The sequence below is a fragment of the Falco punctatus genome (genome assembly GCF_963210335.1).
Source record: "Falco punctatus genome assembly, chromosome: 1".
Taxonomy (NCBI): domain Eukaryota; kingdom Metazoa; phylum Chordata; class Aves; order Falconiformes; family Falconidae; genus Falco; species Falco punctatus.
The window spans coordinates 97600895-97623544 of record NC_137580.1 but is presented as its reverse complement, the minus strand read 5'-3'; the positions used below and the strand labels follow the sequence as shown (position 1 = coordinate 97623544).

The 22650-nt window shown below is 40.4% G+C and overlaps 1 protein-coding gene and 1 long non-coding RNA gene across 5 annotated transcripts in view; one reads left to right on the top strand and one right to left on the bottom strand.

Annotated features, from left to right (window-relative positions):
• Positions 1 to 222: 222 nt before the first annotated feature.
• Positions 223 to 22650, bottom strand: part of TMEM132B (transmembrane protein 132B) — a 259209-nt gene continuing 236781 nt past the window's right edge. For all 4 annotated transcript variants that reach the window (XM_080390918.1, XM_080390921.1, XM_080390920.1 and 1 more), the window contains 4 exons: positions 18935 to 19140; positions 10591 to 10864; positions 9000 to 9191; positions 223 to 7730 (listed from right to left, as the gene is read on the bottom strand). In XM_080390918.1, the coding sequence (XP_080247044.1) occupies positions 6576 to 7730; positions 9000 to 9191; positions 10591 to 10864; positions 18935 to 19140 (1827 nt within the window). In that variant the 3' untranslated portion in view covers positions 223 to 6575. The remainder of the gene's footprint in view (positions 7731 to 8999; positions 9192 to 10590; positions 10865 to 18934; positions 19141 to 22650) is intronic.
• LOC308065352 lies at positions 10786 to 21201 on the top strand. Its single transcript, XR_013928746.1, has 2 exons — positions 10786 to 13474; positions 19748 to 21201. It is a non-coding gene; the product is annotated as an uncharacterized lncRNA (long non-coding RNA).

Sequence of the window (22650 nt, the reverse complement as noted above, 5' to 3'; positions counted from 1 at the left end):
CAAGTCTTCATGTGCATTTGTTTATAAACCCTTATGCTGATACATGTGTTTGGAAGCAAGTAACACTATGGTACATGTTAAGAGTCTCAGAAGAGGTCTCACAACATCATCCACTTTGCTTTTAATCTCTCAAATAAGCTGCCTCTTTCAATAAAACAGCTTAATTTTATTCCCTCAGTAACCAAACTTTTGCAGACCCTGGGCACATGGGTCACTGATATCTGAAGTTATGCTAGGTGGCCTGCATTGGGAGGGTGCAGAATTAATAGCTAATTTTGCACACTGGCTCCATTTTCACCAAAGAAAATTTCACCAAAGAAAAAAAGTTGATGAACACTACATAATGGAATGTGTCACCAGTTATGTAAACACTGGACACCATCACACTGGCTCCATTTGGAGGTGCCACTGGTTGGGAACAGCAGGGTCCAGGTTTGTGTAACACAAGGACAAACCCAGCCTCTCCGCTCCAAACCTGACGGGTCATTGTCTGTCTCTGGTCCTGTCTCAGTCCAGCTCCTAACAAGAGCAGTGGGAGTTTCAACTGAGGCAGCCTTTGGGATATGGCACATTTGATTTGTGACAAATGTCACTGTGTGGGCCTTTGGCCTGCCAAATCCTGAGAGCTCACGTTTTTTGGAGGGCAAAAAAGTTGTACTTGTTGGGCTATTTTTTTTCCCAAATGAATGCAGGTAATTATTTTTGGGTACATAGCGCACACACATTGATAGTTAAAATTTACACCTGTGGTAGTTGTTTTGAGCAGTTGAGTGTATGTGTGTAAAATATAACTGTAAGGACTATTTTTCTGTTAAAGCTCCTAACCTGGTACTTTTAGTTGCACTGAATAGAGCACCACAGTGTAAGTAGATCCACTGGTGACTCTTTATTAAGATGCTGCTAAGGGGAAGGGTGTCATAATAATAGTCAAATAGGGACCAAATATAACTGCTAGAACAAAAGAGGTGTCATTTATGAAAAATGTTTCTAATTTTACTGTTGAGAAAACATAGGGTGACTGACTGGAATTTGTGCCCAAAGCACATTGGAGTTTAGGTTCTCTGAGGCACTTCCTAAATCACAGTTTTCAATCCATTTCTCCAACTGACTTTATATAAAAACACATTGCAATACATTAGAAATTACAATAGTGACCATTAAACCATTCAGGTGGTGTTAAACTGCTCCCATTAGTACAAAGGCAGCCCATACCTTTGCAGTGAGTTTGTACAGTCAGATCTCAAACGTGGTCCAGCTGAAACCAGCAGCAGGATGATGGAGGTGCCTCCTCAGTGCTGGCTGTCCAGTACTGCCATGTCCATGGAAGGCCTGATTACCGTGGGAGGTGTCAGGAGAGTCGGTGTTTCTGGCTCTGCCACCATTTCCAAGGCCTTGAGCAAAAGCTAAAGACTGAGGCTCAATTTCCTGTCCTGGCATTAGCAAGCTACTTGCCAGTAGCTCTTGCGATGAGGTCAGCAGTCACTTAAAACTTTGAGACTGTCTTATTCTAACGGGAACGGAAGGTAATTCAGAACACCGAATCAGACATCTGTGACGATTCACACTGGAGAGCTAAAGGGACAGGGTAAGTTTGTTCCCTTTTCCTTAAAATCCAAGCATGCCTCCCTACTGCTCCCTGCCAGACAGGGGTCATTCAGTGTGTTCGTCTGCTCATCACACGTGGTGCTGGGAAGGGATCGCTCACTGCAGGGAGAGGGCTGGAGCATTGCTTGCAGGGAACTTGGGCGAAACCCTTGGACTAGATAATCCTGCCATTTGTGCTGCTTTGAGCAAGGAGGCATGTGATCAATCCATATGCTGGTGATTCTGCTGATTTACCGTTCACACTGCTGGGGCACATCACCCTCAACCCAACCAGCAGATCACCCTGACCAGTATAAATGCAAAATAGTTTAGTCAGTTTAAAAAAAAAAATAATAATACATGAACATTATGTTTATTTCTCCAGTAGAATCTGTTTCTTTCACAGTCTTTCAGTTGCTTCTTTTCTGAAGAGTGAAGTCTTTATTTCAGATATCTGTCTATAGAAAATAAGTATTCTTTTTAAATGGCACATTTAAAGATGAAAACTGAGGCTTGAATAACAATCAGCATACAAATTACACAGATATGAAAGTTCTCTTTCATTGTCTTAACTTACAGTTTATTTTGTACAGAATTCAGTATGTTATACATCTAAGACTTATATTGTATAAATATCTTGGGGGTGATGTATATACATATTCAGTGTTATAGATTCAGCAATTAATGTATGCATTTCACAATACACTATAGTGTATTTCAATGTAGTGCACATGATTTATATTTCAGAAAAGAGAATATCCACTATGAAAAATCGGTATTTCATTCATAGGGTACTCTACCTTGAAATACTGGGGGGTCCATCACATAATGGACTGTTTGCACTGTGTTGTATGGCTGTAAGATTTTCTTGTACATTCCCCAATATGAATTAAGAAACAGCAACTCAAAATGTTAATCGATGTGGTTCTACATCAAGAGGAGAGCAGGGCACTGGTTTCCCAAGTTCTTACTTCAATGAGAAAGGCGGCGCAGACAAGCCCTGCGGAGCTGGGCTGCGTGTGGTGGCCAAACGAGTGAAGTTCTGCGCCAGTGCAAGCTCCCAGCTCTTGATTCTCCGTTCTCTGTACGCCAGTGTTCAGCTGCCGTTAAGTCACTCAGCTGTGGTAACAGGAGCTGAGGGTCTGGCATCAGCTTTATTTCTAAAGTTCACGAATTCCCCATGTTCCATTCATCCACTCTTTGCTTACAGAATTTTTCCTGGGTGTCTCCTGCTGTATGTATCGATGCTACATACTGTCTTGCCTTGCTAGCAGGCAAAGAAATCGCTCACAGTATCTTCTCTAGACATGCCGTAAGATGTGCTGTTGGTTCAGTATTAAATTATAGGCGTTGCTTTCCTGGGCACCTACTGAAGTATAATTCTAATTAATCTGCCAGTGTACTTTCTGTTTTCTTTTTCAGACAATTCTCGTTTCCTGCATACATGCATATTGTGCCTGTTGACCATTTGGCTACTTTTGCTTTGTATTCTCAAAAGCTGAGACTCTTCTATCCATGTATCAATGCTGCTCATTTAACAGCAAAGTGGAATATCACGTATTCCACGAATACAAGACTTCAGTTTAAAAGGCTAATTGGAAAAAATTTAGGTGAATCAGATAATTGTGTTTTATTAAAATAACTTTAAGCTAAATTTATTTACATTTAAAGTAAGTTATCATTTTGAAACTAAAATTTGAGAAATTTCATTTTAAAAGGACAGATCAACTCACAACTATATTTTGCATCACATATATTCATGTAAATTGTTTTCCTTTTGATTTTATGAGATGTAGCATAAGCTCTTAAACCAGCATAAAGCCACAATAATTCCACTTTATTGGTGTTATCCCAGTTTTACTGAGAATAGAATTCTTTCTTTCCACTTTCTTTTGGTTTTTGTATTGCCATTTTTCCATGTAAGAACTTGGACGTAACAGCATGTGATAGAAAAAAAACAAAAGGTCATATGAATCTGCAATTGTAGATTTCTTTTCTGAGAAGCTGTATCCAATTCCATTGTTGCACTGATCACCAGTAGTGGCTGTACTCCTTTCTAACAAGATGTAGTTGTAATTTAACTTTGAGATAGCGATATATAATTTAACTTCAGGATAGTATGATGTCTATGGCTGCAAAAGTCACGACTCTGAAGCAGCCCCACACTCAGCCACTGAAGAACTTCATGACCACGTTGACGGATGCTATACCGAGCTAGGACTTTACCACCCTATGGTAACTAGAACACAGACCCTACTTACAAGTTGCATCCCGCTCCGCAGTGTATTTTAGGTACATGCTCAGTTAAACACCAGAATGGAAGTATTTCTGGTCCAGCACTAAAAGTCCTGGAACCCTGCATTTATAACTGTCTTCAGCAACACCTGAAAGCACAGGGGTTTGCAAACCACGTGTCAAGTAAACGCTGAAAAGGCCTGAGGGCTCCTTTGGAGGCTTCTAGCAGTGACCTCACTGCATGTAGGACTCTCCTTCCTCCACACACTAGCACACTGCCTGAACAGACAGCCACTTGTAGGTACTCTGAAGAGAGGGGATTAGGCCCCAGGTGCAAGTCCAAGGACACCCAATGCAACAGTAGAGAGCACCCTGACTTAGTGATCTTCAGTCTTCCAAGCCATAGCCCTTGAATGTAAATTTCCTGAAGAAATAAATAAAGCTATTGGCTTCCATTACCCACTAATGAGTCAGGAGAGGAGCTGAGCACACCTGTACGTCCCCTGGCACTCAGTGTGCTTCTGTGGCACTGAGTGGGGACGGAGTTGAGCATATGCTGCTGTGCTTAGCTGAACTGGGGCCACAGTGAAGAAACAGGTCGTGGAGTCCAGTACGCTGCTGTGAGATCTCAGCTTCACTGGTGAACTGGTGGATATCCATTCATGGAGACAGCTGGGCTGCTTGTGGTCTGCAGCTACCATCAGCATGTCACCTCTGATTTCAAGACTACATTTATTTGTGGTTGTTTTATACTCATTTAGTATTGTGCAAAGAACACTTCTGCATTATTGTTGGGCCGAATACAAAATAACATGTTGGGAAGAGACGTTAAATTCTAAAAGGGATTTTTTATGTTGTTAGTAATAAGGATCATAGTAGGAATTAATATTTCCTTATAAGGTGTGGATCATTTAAAGAGGAGAGAACATTTATTAAATAAGCCAAGATTTCATTTGATGCACAAGAGCTGCATCCCTTATGAACTAGAAGCATCTCTGTGCTCTATTATTTTTTCTACTTAAAATTAGATTTTAACAGATTCCATCCCCTCACTACGTGATTCGGTGCCAGCAAACATAAGTCTCTAATCACTTATATAAGCCTGGTGTCCTCACTTTCTAGTCTCACCATTAAAAATCCCTTATTTTGCAGTAGTTATATTAATCACATTCCCAGTATTGGTTTAGAATCCAAATGCAGAGCTTCCCATAGTTAAGGTTGTCTGGTCTGTTCTAATAACAGAACTGAATGATCAAATTCAAATCCTATCTTGATCTACCTAAAAGATGGGAACTACAATACGTAAGGCAGGTGTAATTTGGATCTTGTGTTTACTGCACAGGATCTGTCACAAGAACATGTGATTTATTGGTTTTGTTAAGTATTATGTAGATTCAGTTTTTTCGAACTGTAATTTTCAACTTCTTTCAGTCACCCTTCAGTAACAAAATACACGTAGTGCATATGAAATGGTAGCTTTGAATCTCCAGCGTGTTTTCCATGTTAAAATTGGGACTAGTCACTTTATAATGTGCCCAGCGTGTCCTTCCTTTCCTTCTTCCTTTTGTAATGGAAGACGGTATAAAGCCTTTTCTTTAATGGCCTTATGGTCAGAGATGTTGCAGGCAGGGTCTGGGGCACTAGCTGCCGAGCGTGGACCTCTTTGTCCTTCTAAACTCTACCATCAATGTATTAATTAGTGGTGACTCCAAGTTTTTGCTTATTTGCTAGGCAATTTCCTTTGAATTCTATGCATTTCAATACCACATTTGACTTTCTCATTCTAATAATAATGTGTATTGTCAACCAAGCTGCTGTTTCAGCAAAGCATCTTCCTTTGAAGTATGTGCTGTTTCGTTGCAGGTTACTTTTTCATATTAGCAATGACAAAAGTAAACCCAGGGCTACTCCTTGATTTTTGTTTTCCAGGGTTTATTATTATATTTACAGTTCCCTGTAAGAAGATACAACCCTTTCCCGGTAAGAGTTCTAATATCTTTCTATGTTTCAAATACTAACGACCCATATACCCATATGGAAAGGAGAACAATAATCAGTGAGGAAGGAGGTATCTCTAGGGCTGATGCAGATGAATAGAAAACTTAAATCATTTTAAATATTACCATACTACACTTTGGTACAACTGAAAAAAAAAAAGGCTTCAAAGAAAATATTTAATGTTCCCTAAGTCAAATAAAATTCATAAACAACAGGAAAAGAAATTAACCACATGGGGGATTTTATATCTGTAAAAAATAATAAGACTACTTGGCTGCATTGCACATAGGCAATAAAATTAGATTCATTCAGATCCCTTTTAATGTAAGCCTTGTTTCAGGCTGTAAGCAAGAAATGTCCACTGTGCTTTACAAAGGACGACGACTAGAAAAATCAATGCAAACAAATATCCCTTTCTTTTTTGATTTACCATTTATCATGAGAGATGGCAAACAAATTAAGTCTCCTCTGAGTCTGAGCGTAGTTGTATTAGCATTTTGCTAGTACCAGGCAGTATACAAAAACAGCCATCATGTGTGACACCTTCAACACCTACAGGTAGCTGTTTAGGGGCACATCCTGGTTTGTGGTGAAACAGATTTACCTCAGCCAGCCTCTTGTACCTGCTCAGTGATACCAGGTTATCATCTCAGTACCTCCAGGGTTGGACTGTCTTGTTCCTATTGCTGACTGGACTGACTGCTCCACCATCCATAAACAGAAGGCATAAAGGTGATTACAAACATAAGAAAGTAGTTTTACATATTGTCTTGCAGTCTTTCCATATAGTCCCTAAGTTCCTTGGAATCACCAAGATTCATATCTTGGCATACCCATTTAATATTATCATCACTGTCAAATAGAATTGAATTGGTGTAGGGGCCTCCATCCTCCGGCAGTATTGTTGTATACGAAGTGAACTTTACTCGCTTCTGCTTTGGCCCAGAAGGATTTATAGGTTCACTTTTAACTTCTTTTTCACAAAGGTACTCAGAAGATCTGAGGATATGATTATGAAGAGTCTTCTGAGAACTCCCATTAAGGAGAAAGTTGCTTTCTTCAAACTGCATTCCTCTGTCAATCATGGTAGTGCACTCCTCTGACGGAAGCGAAATGTCAACTGTGTTTTCCAGCAGTTCGACCTCATTTCCAAGCCAGACCCAGTCATGGGAATGGGGGATGTTGCCTTGCTCACTCACGGCAAACCTTTTATGCCTGTACTTCCAAGCAAATGCCACACAGTTAATCAAAAAGACCAAGATTGCTAAGCAGAAAACACACAGCAGGGCATACATGCCAATCTCCAGATCTGTTAATCCTCTTGAAGTCAACGTGAGATCACTGGGATTGTTTTCTCCTGGTATTTCTACTTGTGTAGGGAAACCTGTGAAGGCAGTTGGGTTATTTTGGAGCTGGCCCTCCTCCAGGGACTCCTGATCAACAGGAGATATGAAAGTTGTGCTTTTGTTTGCATTGTCCTCGTGACTGGACATGTCCTCGTGGTTTTTGGACCATTCTTGTGCTGTCCTCTCTTGTTCTGCAGGTTTCTCTATAGAATTGCTTGCATGGCTTTTAAAATCTCTATCCACATCATCAATGTCATTAGTGCTTCCTTTTTGGTCAGAATCTTTTTGACCAAACTTCACTTTGACACTTCCTTTCCCAACAGCCAGAATGCTCTTCCGCTTCGTCTTCTGGCATGGCTCACTGATGACCATTTCAATTTTAATCAGAGGTCCCTGACCGTCCCCTTCTGCCACTATCCCAGGCCATTTGGACTGAAGGTTTTGGTGTGTAGACACTACCATCTCATCCAGTGAGGTGATGGTGATGGAGAAGTCCTTGGAGTCATAGATATCTAACGGCGTCACTGACCCATCACTGAACAAAATCCAAGCACTGACTATGGCTTCCTGGGGGGAGAGAGGATGAGGAAAAAAAAAAGCGTGAAAGGTAAGAGAGCAGGTATCAGACCCTCAGTTGTTTTAAGTCTATTTGACATTAGCAAAATAAATACACCATTTAACTTCAGTTTATTTTGGTTGTTGGTTACTTTGGGTTTTTTTTAAAATCAAAAAGTCTACTCTGCTTCTCATTTTCTTCTTGTAGGTTTGTGTTCTCTAGGCCAGTTAGGCATGTAGCTCATCTTGGGGAGCTATCGAAGACACGGTCATCTAAATTTAATAAAAGGTGCTGACAGAAATATTGACAATTCTTTTGTTCAGTCTGAAGTGAGAAGCCTCTTTGGAATGCCAGGGCCTCATGATGAAAATAATCATGTTTCCAAAGTTGTGGTTAATTAATTTTATAAAGGACCTAATTTGGGGAATTTCTGTGACACTGCAGTTCTAATGCCATATTAAATACAACAAGCAGAGCTGTTACGTGTCGGGATGGTGATCCCATTCAGCCCACTGAAACAAACTAAGTTAAGAACACAGCTCAATGCAATATTTTAAATTTTCCATCATGCTTTCAAATATACAAGATTATGTGAAATATAAAAAAGTGATTGTAGTCTTCTCAGGGTACTACAGAAACGCTGGCAAAAATGCCATTTTTAAGGATGTTTTGTCCAAAACAATTTGCCTCCTTACTGCAAATTTCTAGTGCTAAAACCCCACACTTTCTCTGGTGATACAGTCTCAATTTTAGAATAAATACAATTTAAAAGATATATGTAATTTATTCTGTGGTCTCATCGAAAGCCATTTAATTCCTCCAATTATATGGTTCAAAATAAGCACAAACTCATCAGATTTCAACAATGCAGGTCACAAAAACTTGTGTACATGCAGCCAAAAGGCCTGTTGGTTGAGCTGACTTGTGAGACCATTACGGCACGGGCTTTCTGCCACTGCTGACACAGCTGAGCTCTATTTTCCCATCGTGTGGCACATACATGCTTCCTACAGCACTATGCATGCGCAAGCACATCCGCCACTTTCCCTGTGCTGCGCAGGTCTCCAGACTCGTTCTGAAGAGTTTCATGGTCATTCTGTGTGTGTTTGCCCCTGTAGGAGCTTGGCAGTAAGATGAACAGCCTTCACTACGTATTTTTGCTTTCACAAAGTCATACGTTACATGTGCTGTCTAAAATTTCCAGCAAGTCGTTTATCTCTAGCTTCTGACAAAACACAACAAACACATAAATTAATTCTATATATTATCTTGGATCATACCTGTTTCGGAGTATGAAGGATATCATATGCAGAGGTGGTAGAAACGATAGCTCTCTTATTTCCTTTGCTGATTTGTAAGGAGAGGGACAGGCCTGAAACTAGTTGCACTCCTAGGTCCGTAATGGTTACACGATCATCTAGAACTATCACTGTCTTCTCTGCCAGGATGGAATCGGAAAGAGGTGACAGGACCTTGAAAAGAGAAAGCAAATGCCCTGCATGATGAAACAGTAACCAACTGGGTGGCAAAGCAAGAGCAGACTCTAATCGGCGTAACACTTCAGATTAATCTCGGGTTTGTCACATCCATGTATAAGCTATAATTGAGGTTTCCCCCAAGACATCACATACATTTGCTGCTAAATTACTTTATTTACAAAAAATAATTTAATCAAACAACCAATCACTTCAAAATTGCAGCTTCATCTCAACAATGGAGTATAGATTAAATTAAATGGATTTGTTTTTTTTAAAAAAAGTCATTTTTCTGTGGTCTGTAAAACCTCCTATGAATGCAGTATAGCACACGACGTAGTGTAAGACACTGATTAACACTGAAACTCAATAAGGGAATAAATAAGTGTACAAAGCTTGGCTGATAGGAACTTGGCCTGGTGCCTTTATAGGGACAGAGGACCTGAATGAAATGAAAGTGAGATTTGCAAAAGGACTTTGAAAACCCCACTGGGTGCCTGTTTGCATTTTTCAAGGCTGAAATAGTTCTGTCAGTTTGCTCTAAGACCTTGTTTCTAACATGCTCAAAAGAAGACAATTGTCTTTCTACTGATGCCAGAAACAGCTAGTTCAAGCCCAAAATATCTGAGGCGTGATTTGTGTAAACTAACATGAGAAATGTACAGCATAGCCACCTCCATCACTGCTAGCTGCCGTCTGCTCTTCTAGTCACTGGAGTGAGAGAGCCACTTTAAGGGCAGAAATCCCTTGACCTCTTTGTGATATTTGTTCTAGGCTGAAAGAGGCTGAGCCGTAAAAAGTACCTGTTTCTTTGGAAACTTAGTGTACTGGAACATTATGGATGTTTGCAGTCAGTAAGAAGAGCCCCAGTGCCTATATTCCTTTGGTCTGATTAAGCAATACGCATGAAGTTAGACAGAGAGAGACAGGTGGTAAACATGAACACTCTGAAAGATTTCTGAAGATTATTTTTGTGTTAATTTGTTGTGTTTCATTTTGTGAACATAAAGGGACTGATTTTTCTAAGATGTTTCAGCACATAAAGATGCATGCAGATCTTTGGTATAATTTCCTACCAGTTAGGTTCATAAGGTCCCACTTAAGAGAAACTAGTTGTGTGCATCATGTAACCAGTTCCACTGTTCAGGAAATCTCACTGTGTTGCTAATCACATTAACATGGATAAATCCCTTCAGAAGTTTCACCTAAAGGTATTTTATGGAAGTAGCAAATAGCATAAATGAAAACCCATTCAAACTTCCTTTTATGTTTAGCTTGTAAATTTTTTTCAGCTTCTTTTTTACTGAGAGCAATTAATTTCGTAAGCTAACTAGCTATTGTGTGTGTGCATGCAGAACTGTGCCTATGGAAGCTGCAGACACGTGTTAGGCTGTACCTGGACCGTGGTGATGCCATGCTCACGACCAACCAGAACTCGGCCATCTTGAAGCTTAGCAATCTTGGGTTCTTCTACCTTCATGAAATCAGTCACAAGGTCAGTGATGTCAAACTGCCACTCAGAGCCTAACATATATGTCAAGTGGCCTCCAAACTCAGAGGATTCAGCTACAAACTGTGTGAGGACTCGCACCATGGCATGCTGATACTGGAGGGTACAACCTCTTCCTTTTTTCTCATCATCCTCTTCATCCTCGCTGTCACGGGTAGGCCTGTAAATAGATCCAGGTTTGTCAACTGCATTGCCATGATCTCCCTACAAACATGCAGTTGCATGGTGTGTGCAATTAGACTAATGTTTGCTGCTGCTGCTGCTGCTGCTGTGTTATTTTCTGCAGATTATTTTCTTGCACATAAAAGACAAGATTCTGGATGTGTAGGTTACTAAATCGAGGCGAGATGCTTGTACAGCTTTTTTTGTGCTGTACAATTTAAAAGTTACTGTCACTTCTCTTAGTGAATTCTTTGTTTGAGTGGGACCTCCCAGCAACTTGACAGTATGTCTGCCATTGCTGAGACTGCGGTGGAACTACCACTCGCTTGTGCACCGTGTCTGTAAGCAGCAGTCAAACCCTGCAGAGGGCTAAGGAAAGCAGCACAAAATGTTTATAAGAGGGCAGTTCTGGAACAAAATTCTGTAGCAGCTCAGCAGGGAGAGCTTTCCTCCACCTTTGTCCATAGCATTTGTATCACTTCGTTAGTCTCTTCAAAACTATTCTAACACATTCAGGATTCTTTGCTTGGGTAATGCCGCCCCACCTTATCCCACATCTCTATCTCACAGCTTTATTAGGCCCTCTGCATCTGAGAAACAGACCATGATTTCACCTTCAATCTCGTACAGTTCATGCAAGAGTCTGGAATATTTAGTCATGTAATGACCACATCGGGCTTCCAAAAAACCAAATTAGGTCACTCAGGACATCAGTTACTCAGTTTGCAACACACCAGACTGGTGAGCCCACCACTCCCCCACAGAAACAACTGCAGCATTAGACACATTAACTACCTGTCTGTCCTCCTTGCAAAATACAACCCGTGACAATAGAACAGCTTTCTATGGACCTTAAATAACACATCACAGTGATTTCTACAGGACAGCAGTGTTGTCACACCTCACAGAATTTTGCCTGGCTTAAAACCCAGCTTTCCATAAATTCTTTCTTTTGCTGGTGTTTGTTGTTTTGTTTTGGGTTTGGTTGGGGTTTTTTTGTTTGTTTGTTTTGTTTCGTTTTTTTGTTGTTGTTGGGGTTTTTTTGTTGCTTTTTGCTATTGTTTATTCCTTGGGACAAACACATGGATTCTCTTATCTCTTTCAATTCCGGTATTAAGCACTAGGTGGTCACACTTTTACTCATTATGCTCCCATGCTGTGGAATTTATTGCTCAGAAATGATTTACCTTCCTCCTTTACTTATTTATTGTGCCTGAAGCCACCGCTATAGCAAGGGTGGGAAATAGAGGGTAAGCCTCTTATTTTTCATGGTATTTTGGGAAGTAGTTTTATATTCACTGTTTGTGTATCTTCTCCTTTGAAATACCAGTGATGAAAAGCTATTATAAAACAGAAATACTTTTGTTATAAATTGTTTTATGACAAAGTTGGCAAACAGTAAGCTGAAAACATAGCTAAGAAAAGCCCTTGTGCTCTTCAAAATGATAGAAAGTCCTGGTATTACAGAATCTAATACACTGGAAATACATTTTCAATGCATCACTTGTTAGCTGAACATATATATTCAGCCTGAAGCAAATGGTATTTTGTACAGCCTTTTTGGTCTTGTGTGTGTAAAAGAACAGTGTCCATCATTAGCTGCTGAACGAAACATCATTGACTAACCATTGAATTGTAAAGAAAAAACAGAATCCTAAAATAGAATTTATATTACACAAAGAAAGCAGTCTTCCAGAGTTGGACTAGCTGGGTATTTCCCGGAAAGTTTCGGTCGTTCTCCCCTTCCCAGCACAAGTGTCGGTCTGGACTGGGCGCTGAGGCCAGCCAGTCTGCACAACAGCACACAGAAAGCATTAGAATGGAGATATCATAGGGCTTACATGGCCCGTGCCTGTTTAGATTGCTTTGGGATTTATCATACTATAAAAGAGTTTATGAACTCCTTATCGTTCCCACTTCCAATTTATTCCTGTATTCTGACCCTCTTCAGCTCAGCTAAACCGTAACCCAGCTCTGAATAATCTCAGACTTTGGGAAAACCAGGTTTAGCTCCAAGATTTTGGGATCTGACCCTCTTCCAGTAATACAGACAGTAATGTTAGTATCTGTGCAGAACTAGAGAAAAATGAACAGAAACTATTCAGGTAAGAAGTACCTACGGGATTTGGGGGAAAAGAGCCACCAAACCAGTGGGAACCAGTTTTCTTATGGGAAAAAAGACACAGACCCAGTGTTCTGTGGCTTTAGGAAAAATGTTCACATGTTCAACATTCACACTGACTTATTTTTTTTTTTCACAAAACCGTTCTCTGTTTCTGTTAGATAACAAGATGTTTTACTCAGATCCGACGTGTTACTGTTGCTCATATTTATTTCTGAGCTTATTTATTTCTACTTTCACCGTTTAAAACTTTACACTACTGGACTGTTCAAGAGGCGATACATTCAAAACAACTTTGAGCAAAAGAATTGTTCAGCCCCAGTCCCATACAGCTCGTGAGTTGCAGGAAGAACGACCAGAAACGGGGAGCTCTGGCTAAGGGCATGGAGGGAGCCTGCCGTGTTAGCAGGCTTAAGACCGTACCTACTAGCAGCCATAAAAAGATGATTCAAGCCCAGCTCTTTCCTTGTGGTTTCTCTAACAAAGGTAATGGTTCCATTTCGTTACAGAAGCATTTATAGTTGTTTGTATCCATACTTCTCCTTAAAAATACATGGTTTCTATCACATGCAAATGCGGAACATTAGAAAAGCATCCCTAAACCATGAAATGTCAACACAAAGTAAAAAGAAAGGTGTTTGAATTTTCAATACAAGCTTTGCAAGTCTGCTTTGCCATGTACCAGCTCAAGTTCGTTCTTTTTTAAAACAAATTATATCCATTTCCACTTCAAAGCCACAAATCCATGATTTGGTTAGTAAGTCAGAGCATTTCAGTGTTTTGTGTCCATGGGCGCAAGAAAATGTTTGAGATCCGCTGAATTGCATAGTTCTCTTTAGTGTCTTAAAGTTCCTGTTACAGTGCTTTCAGTAGGCTTAAAATCCTTCATTAAGCAGTGAGCTAATTTTCTTTTTAAGACACGTCCTCATGAATATAAGCTACTGCTGCATATTGTGCTTTTTTTCCCCTTGGTCATCTGCAAGGTTAGCTCTGGGTATCTCTCAAAATCCTTCTTATCCTATTTCTTACCATTTGGCAAACTTGCTTAGAAGATTTGTTGCTTTTCTGGACTGAATGAAGGTTGCCAGAATTACATTTAATTTACATTTCACACAGAGAAAAAGCCTCTGCCAGAGAGCGGAGTTAAAACAGCAGCCCTGTTACAAGGGTGCCTGCTAGCACTGATCTAATCAGTGATCTGTCAACTCTGTATTACAGACACCGTGAGCAGTTTGTCTCTTTTAATTTGCACGACTCTCAAACCAGGCATCACATTCTTGGGCCAGATGCTAATTTTCTGTTAAAAAAAAAACCTAAAGAAATCAGTTCTGCTGGTTTTGATTTTGAAATACTCATTAAAAGTCATGTATTTAAAACACATTTCAACACTCCTAATAGAAATAAAAATTATTTCAGATACAAAATACAAGCCACTATGAAGTTGATTTAGTGGAAGCTACAGAAAAAAATCGTGCATAGCTCCACACAGTTCAAGAAGAAATGCAATTTGGTACCTTTACAGATCTTGAAAATATAGTCTACCTATTCACAAAAATCTGCGTGCCCTTATCTCCTTAGGACATTAACGTCATTTAAATAAAGGAGTGAATTTACAGCATCTTCAAGCTTTGTGTGGATTCCGTTATTCACAAGCAGAATGGTTTGAATCTAGTTTATTTGCCTTGAAGTATGGCTTTATTTCTGAGTGGCAGCACTCACACAGAGGCTTAACTAAAAAATTTTGTTTTCTCCTGCAATTAACTTAGGCTAACTTTCCCGCTTTTGTCTCTAGTACTAGACTGGACCAAAGCAGAGCTACCTACCTAATTAACCATTAGTTCAACAGGCTACCATTCATAAGCAGTACCGTGTCCAGCTCAACTCTGTTCTTAGGTTTTGACAGTTTGTGCTGCTCAGAGGTTTGCAGTCACCATGACCTGGCAATGGCTTTATCAGCTGCTGTTCAGTAAGGACAGACGCTGGTAAAAGTCCACTAAACCATGTGCCTGGTACTGAAGCATATGCTGAAGCCATCCTTTGTGGTGGCTGCCTCCTGGGAGCCTTGTGAAACAATGTGCTATCCCAGTTGCAAATATTTACTTAAAATTAAATTTCCAGCTTGTTCTGTGAGAATTTAGCCATGCAATTCCTATTAATGCAAGTTGAAGCCTCATCCCATGTAAATGTATGTGCATTGAGGTAGTGCAGGAACTTCCACAAGGTAATTATTTTGCAGATACATGAGGAATCAAAAGAAGTGTTCTGGTTAGACTAGCAGAGTCTGCCTGGACCTCTTCTACACTCTAATATTTGACTTTAATTTGAATGTGCACCTTTCATTTGCTGGGGTTTTGGGCTCTTTTGCAGCCCGTTGGCAGGAGTAGGTTTCTGTTAACCCTTGCTAGTTCAAGCACTCGCGTACCACGCTGTAAGCCATGGGTTGATCCATGGAGCTGACTTCCATCTGGAAAGGGAGGCTGCTCATATCTGCAGTAGCACACACAATAGATCAACCTCTCCCCTGTATAGTACGAAAGGTTTGCCATATATTTACAGACTGATCTGGTAAATTGTATTACTGCTCCTTCATAGGAGAGACTGGTTTTTTTCCCAGATTCTGGTACAAAAGCAGCCTGGTTTTGCTTTCTGTTCTCTAGCTAAAGTTCCTGCTATTGCAGCAGTTCAGACCAGGTAAAAGCCAACACGGTTCAAACTGAGCTAGGCATGTGGCATTTGTAAAATTTTTGCAAAGACCCCATCTTTTTTATTGCTTTGTGGAAATTATTCAATAAGTTAGGTAAGCGAACATGTCTGTAATCACATGTATTTTACAATTACAAACATGACAGGGTTTATAGGGAGAAGCATACATTTTATTAGATCAACAAACATCATTGGAAAGAACAGATGTGATTTGGGGCATATAAACCCCTTTTCAGGTCTGCAATAGAAGCAGCTATATTCAGATGAAGAACAGCCATGCTGAGGCAGTAGTTTCACAGGCATTTCTTTTGTTGACAGCACCAATAAAAACATCTAAAAGATTATTGTAAACCCAGTTACATTTTGCCATCTGGCTCAGCCCCTCAGACAACTGAACCAACTCAGCCACGCTGAGCACGTGGGAATGAGGCAGTGGGGGAGCCAGGGAAGATGGAGGGATGTTTGGAGGTTGCTGAAGTGTCTCTACACAATCCCTGTAAGAAATGTTCAACAATTTTACCTTCTGTATTTTGATGAATTACTTTATAGCAATGTTTAGTTCTTGCTAAGAAGACAGGGGAGTGGTGTGAAGATACCAATCCTAATGGACAGGAGGAGAGTAGAAAATTGTTTTGTCTGTGGTGAGGTGAGGAATGAAGACACATTACAATCCTGCCGTGACTAAACCTAGAGACAGTGATATAGTCTCAGTTGACCTGTGGGCCATGTGCAACTGAACCTAAATTTAAGACTGCCTGAGCCTGTTGGCAGAGACTTTCAAAAGAATCCACAAGTTAGATGCCCTATTCTTTTCAAATTAATTTCCTTTAAGGATAGACATTAAAAACTTCATGCAACTTGCAAATACTGGCTCTTACATGAAAATGAAGTTGAAGCAATGCAATGCCATGGCTATCACACCTGCTGGGAAATGCTTGGATTTTGTGGTTTGTTTTTTTTTAAAAAAGATGAAAGCACTCTCCTCCAAACCTGTTCTCAGGTATCACACGAGACAACCTTCTCACTGTACAGCACCAAAACCAGGCAGGCAGGCACTGTCAAAAATTACAGGCTGAACCACCATTCAGGATAAGTGAGTGTGGCCTTCTGGCTGTGCCACTGGGTGAGGATTCAGGAGACCAGCCTGCAGCTCCTAGCTGTAGTCCAAATGTCTTGTGTGCTTCAAGTCACCATTTAAAAATTCCTCATAAAAACTCCTCCATGTTTAGGATATTGGGAAACATATAGCTATGAAGGAGATGGAGGTGTATGCAGATTAAAAATTAAAAGAGAAAAACAAAAACAGAAAAGAAAAAGGAAAGGAAAAGCCACTAACTCTCAGGTAAAACCCATCCAAAACTAAAAATAACGGAAATGTAAAAACCCTACATGCAAAGTAAATATCAGAGTCAGCAGGACTAATGCTAGTCCTAGACTGCCTATTGATTTCAAATATCCCCCCAAAGTTGAGACAAATCCACATGAACATTCCATAAAACAAGAGATAATTTATTTCTAGTTGAAACCTTTCCTGTTCACACTGGCATGGGCTGCTGACACACAATGTCATAAACCACCAGCTGCAGTTCTGGGGAGTGACACGCTGTCCATGCTTTCTCCTCCACCCTTCACGGAAAGCGCTTGCTGAAGACGTGCCAGCAGTTCAGATGCAATCTGAGCAGCAGCAAACTCGCAGGGTTTGCCAGCTTGCTAACAGAGCAGACTCTCAGATCATTATCTTTATTTCAGCTGGCCAAATAAATCAGAACTAGACACCAGGGGGTAAATTTCCAGCACTGAGTGTAATGGGTTTGAAGTCAGAATGTCCACGACTGTTAACCACAGTTGAATGTCTACCTCACTGAGCTTGCTGCTGAAAGTTTACTCCTGTAATAAACATCAACAGCCTAATCCTGCAGCCATTTACTCAGCAAAATCCCCACTGGTTTTAGTAGGAGCTGTGCCTAAGGGAGTGTTACAGCACTAGGCACATTACAGGCAGAAGAAGGTAAGTTAAGTGAAACTCTAAGCAGCCAGCATATGTTCATGCCTCACCTAGCACATCTCTTGCTGCCACAAATGGCAACTTTGCTGTTATCACTAAAGCAAACACACAGATGTCTTTCATGCCTGGTCCTCATCACCTCTTCTGCCATAGCCAGAAAAAGTGTCCACATAGCCAGGAGGCAAGTCAGTCCCCTTCTTTGGAGCTCATTATCTGAGTATGCTGTAAATTCTGTCCTATTACCCTTTGTTTTATGCCCTCATAAAGTGTTAGATAATTCTGCTCCGCTGCTGTCTGGGCTGTTTAAGGCTCTTGAATAGCTGAGATGTTCTCCTGGGCAAATCGAGTGCTTTAGCTAGAACTGCCACCGTGTTTAGCACTACAGTTACTACTGCCAGAAATGCTTTTTCACTGTATTATAAATCTGAGCTGGTGTCATGCCTTGTTCTCCAGTAGTATTTTTCAACTTAGCCTGAAATCCACCAATATAGCAGCATTCTGGAAGTTCATAATCTGGCAGATTGTCCAAATGCGGGTTTTTCTAGAATGGGTATTTTCATTAGGGAACGATGAGAACAGTGCTCAAAATCCTTGCCCCCTCCCCCCCTCCTTTTTTCCCCATCCACATTTGTCCTGATAGAATCTATTCACCAGAACACAGTCTTCAGTAAGAGCATAAGTGGATTTTTGCTGAATTCAGATCTGCTGAGCAATGCTTCAGCCAGGTCTGCTATACAGAGACTGAATAATCATCCAATGCCATAGAATCATAGAACAGGTTGGGTTGGATGGGACCTTTAAAGATCATCTAGTCCAATCCCTCTGCCAGTGCCCAGTGACCTGACTCCCTCTTTGGCCCTGTTTCATTTAGCAGTGTAGACAGAAACTTAAATTCTGGCAGTGCTGAATATCACACATGCACAATGTTACATACAGGATGGGAGAGAGCCAGGTCCTTTTCCTCAGATTTGCACATTGGAGTATATGATAGGACTTCCTGAGATTGTGTGGAATTGATTAACCCTCCAGGCAAAGCCATGACTTTTAAACGATGTAGTTCAGGATAAAATGTAGCCTACTGATACTGTTGTTGGATGTTTTAATGAAGGCTAAGACTGATTGTAAAGCTAATTTTAAACAGGAGAGTTTAGATTCTGAGAAATACTCAAAAAAATTGTTGTGTTCTAAAATCAGAGCCCTGGGCACGTATCTGGACTGTGCCAGTGCTGCAAGCATACCTTTTATTGGAGGTGACGGGTATCCTCCAGCCTTTGATCTGGCTAAGCTCTGTATCAGAGATCTCTATCTGCAGTGGGAGCCTTGGAACCCAGACAGTCACTTCTAATTGGGTGGTAAAATGCTGATAAGTGAAGTTAACAATAGTATCCACTTTGCTTTTCATTTCCTTGCCATTAACGAAGATGGAGTCACATCTGTCAGAAACCTTAAAAAAAAAAAGAGAGCGAAAGAGAGAGATTAATTAGGAAATGAATAAAAGTTCCTGAGGAAGCACAAGGAATGATACATCAGTCCAAAGACAACACTGATAATGTGAGTCATGCATATTGCATTTTCAGTTTTCTAATTAGTAGCAAACAGTGATAAATGGACCCCAGGGAAACAGTTCTGCTTTCCTCAGTGGATACTACTCAAATGACAAAAATAATTTAATGATGTTATATAACCTATGTGCATCTTTTATACTAGGCAAATTAAACTCTTCATGAATCAAACTCCATGTACATCAAAGTTTATGTTTACAACTTGCTTAAAGAACCTGGAAAAAATGGGGCCATATGTTAGTAAGAAAAAGACTGACTCAGAACCATAAAACAGAATCCTTTCCTTTTTCCTTGAGCACTGTAATGCTGAAAGACAAAGATCCCCTTATGGCTCACGAGCAGAAGTGCAGCAGAAGCATTAATTTTTCTAACTTCTCAGTAATTGTTTTAGCAAAATGTATTCATAGTTCTTTGTGTCATTATACGAAATTACTGCCACAACTAGCATGCGGGCTCTATACTACAACTCATCTACCCTCTTGGTCTCAGGGCTGCTTTGGCACAAAATCAAGGTCCTGAGCAGAGATCCCGTTTAAATAAGGAACACGATATAGCAAGGCATTTGACCTGCGTCCTGGAAAGACAGAGCTCCTTCACGAGGTACTGTTTTCCAGAATGTTTATGAACACACATGTATGTATATTTTTAGATTATATATATACACGCACATGCACATATTTAGATTAATGTGTAACATGGTTTTTATATATGTATATACATGTACATGAATAAGTATATGTATTTGTATCTGTACAGATTTGCATTCTGCTTTGATGTGAGAGAGGTGATGGTCTCCAACAGAGTCCGTGTACTGTGGTTTTAATCTTTTAAAACCATGGCTTACGAGATGTAGTTGTGTTACTCAAATGGACTTTGTTCTCTTGTCAGGACCGTTCTGTGTCACATTGTGTAATGCACTGGGACTCAGATCTGAAGGGATTCTGGCTAAGCCAGTGATTAAATTCTGGTTTACTGGAGTTACTGAGATAACTCATGCAGACTTCAGTGGGGAATATGCTGAAACACACATTGGTTTTGCTCTGCAAACGTACCTCAAATCTTTTCTGATATTAACAGGAATTAGGGGTTTCTGAGCCAAGAAAAATTACAGAAAATGTGTATCAGCCTTTTTCTTTTCTCAAAGGCAATCCTCACAGATGACTTTGAAATTAAGTTCGTCCTGCTCTAAATCTCAGAATAAGTTTTTCTTTTGTGCTCTAACATGGTATATTGCTGTTAGATGGACAATACCTGAGTTCTACCATCATATGGAGCACATTTAAGCAGTGAAATTTTGCCTAAATGGCTCTCATAATGCTTTTCAGATTTATAGGCAACTTGCCTAAGAATCAGCTATTCCAGAAGTAAAAGAATACAAGTAACCTTTACATATGCCATTCAGTGACAAGTTTTGTTTCCAGAATTATTGTGACAACACTGAAAAATACGGTGACTCTCAAGCCAAGCGGGGAAGGAGAAACATTTGGGAAGCATTGTGCCAGTTGATCTGTCGGTGTATATTGAACATTGACCGTATATAACAACTGTTTCACACTTAGCGAGACCACGCAACCAAACTTTTCAGATTGCCCCTTTTATAACATCACTGTACATATAAAGTCATTCTGCTGTACTTTATTATTAGGTTTTAGCTTTGCTAAAAATATTGTCAAGTACCTTGAGATTCTTCCTAGAAAAGCTCACTGGCTGCTGTTTTTCTCTCCATATGAAATAGCCACATGCAAAGTAAAAGAGCTCCACTTTACGTTTGCCATTTTCAAGTCAGCTCCTCAGATCCTATCAATGTACTGAAACTACAGTCAATTACTTTTTGCAAAGGGACTGAGCCAGGTTGTGAGGATGTGGCAAAGGAAACTATGTCACTCTTCTGGAAGGAACACTCCTTCCATGTAAATGCTTAATGAGTACAAGATTATTATTTTTTTTTAAATAAATCTAGCAATCTGATAAAGAGCTTAAAATGGACTGCAGGCTCAGGCGTACCACAAGTAAGGTGGAGCTCACTCAGTCTCTGTTTCCTCCTCATAATGTGTCACAAGTGTCTCTGGAAAGTTTAAGCACATTAAGCAAGCCCATTAATTGAATGAGCAGTTGAGATTCTAAATCATAAAGCTTACATCTAGGGAGTTTTGTGAGAATTAATACAAGACAGAAATAATTAAGAAAACTCAAAGAGGGAGGGATAAACATCAAGACCAGATCAGGGGAATAACTAAAAGCTGACATGACAGTAGGTAATATTTTGGATTCTCCTCATGCTGCTTAAAATGTTCTTGTCTTCTTGTCAGCAGGCAAGAAAGGTGCTAAATTAGGGAATTGAAAGGTGGACTTTAACTGTAGCTGTAAAAATATAAGACTAGGCTTAAAAATCTCACAGATTATACGTCTAGACAGAACCATTGAGTCATTTATATACTGACCAAGAGTAAATATAAATCCGTGTATGTAACTATGCTATAGAGGTTCACCCAGTTGCCTTGTGTAGGGTTCAGAGGTCATGTTTCACTGAAGTGTATCTTCCAGAAAATAATCCAACCTTGATAAGAAAACTTGAAGAGAGATGTTGTTCTTTCAGATCTCTGTCTGGAATGTGGGTGTACTCTATTAGGTATAAGCAAACCAAAGAATTTAAAGGAAAAATAAGTTTGTGCAAATAAGGGTGAAAACCACAGCAGTCAGCTGAATCCTGTGATGAGGTATGTGAAACCATGATGACTGTTAACCATTCTGGCTCGACTAAAGCTCACCTAAGGAAGCCTCTGTTACCCTCACATACATTTAATTACTGCCATGTTTCATTCAGCACACCTTACAGCAGCTGGTGCTTGAAAGTAGATTTGGTTGACGTGAAGGAAACGAGAAACTTGAGCATGTACAAAATATGCTTGGCACTCCTGTTTCACTTGGGGTCTGCCACAGACCCAGGAGAAAGAGTTAATTTCATCCAGCTCTCAGATGAGAGCTGTGCTTTCATGCTAAGAGCGCTCTGACACTCCTCCAAAGTGAGGAGGGAAGGACAAACACACACTGAGCCTTGGGGGCTCGGTACCAGCTGTATTCTCTGGCCAATGGCCTACAGCAAATGTTCCCCTTCACTTTCTCCGCTTTTAAGTCTCTGTGCTCCTCTAGTCACACTCCGACTGCCAGAAGTGGCTCCTGACGCTGCTGGAAGGGGAACTCGCATGACCTGCTGATGGAGTTTGGGGAGTGCGTGCCTGTTTACATCAGAAGGCACGCAGGGTCACTGTGGGGCGAGCTCTGACGCAGCAGGGCGACACCGGCGGTTCCATTAGCAGGTGACTTAACATACAGATTTCTTTTGAGCTGCTGGTTCCAAGGGAACAAAGAGGGAAAACGCTGTTAAAGCTCTC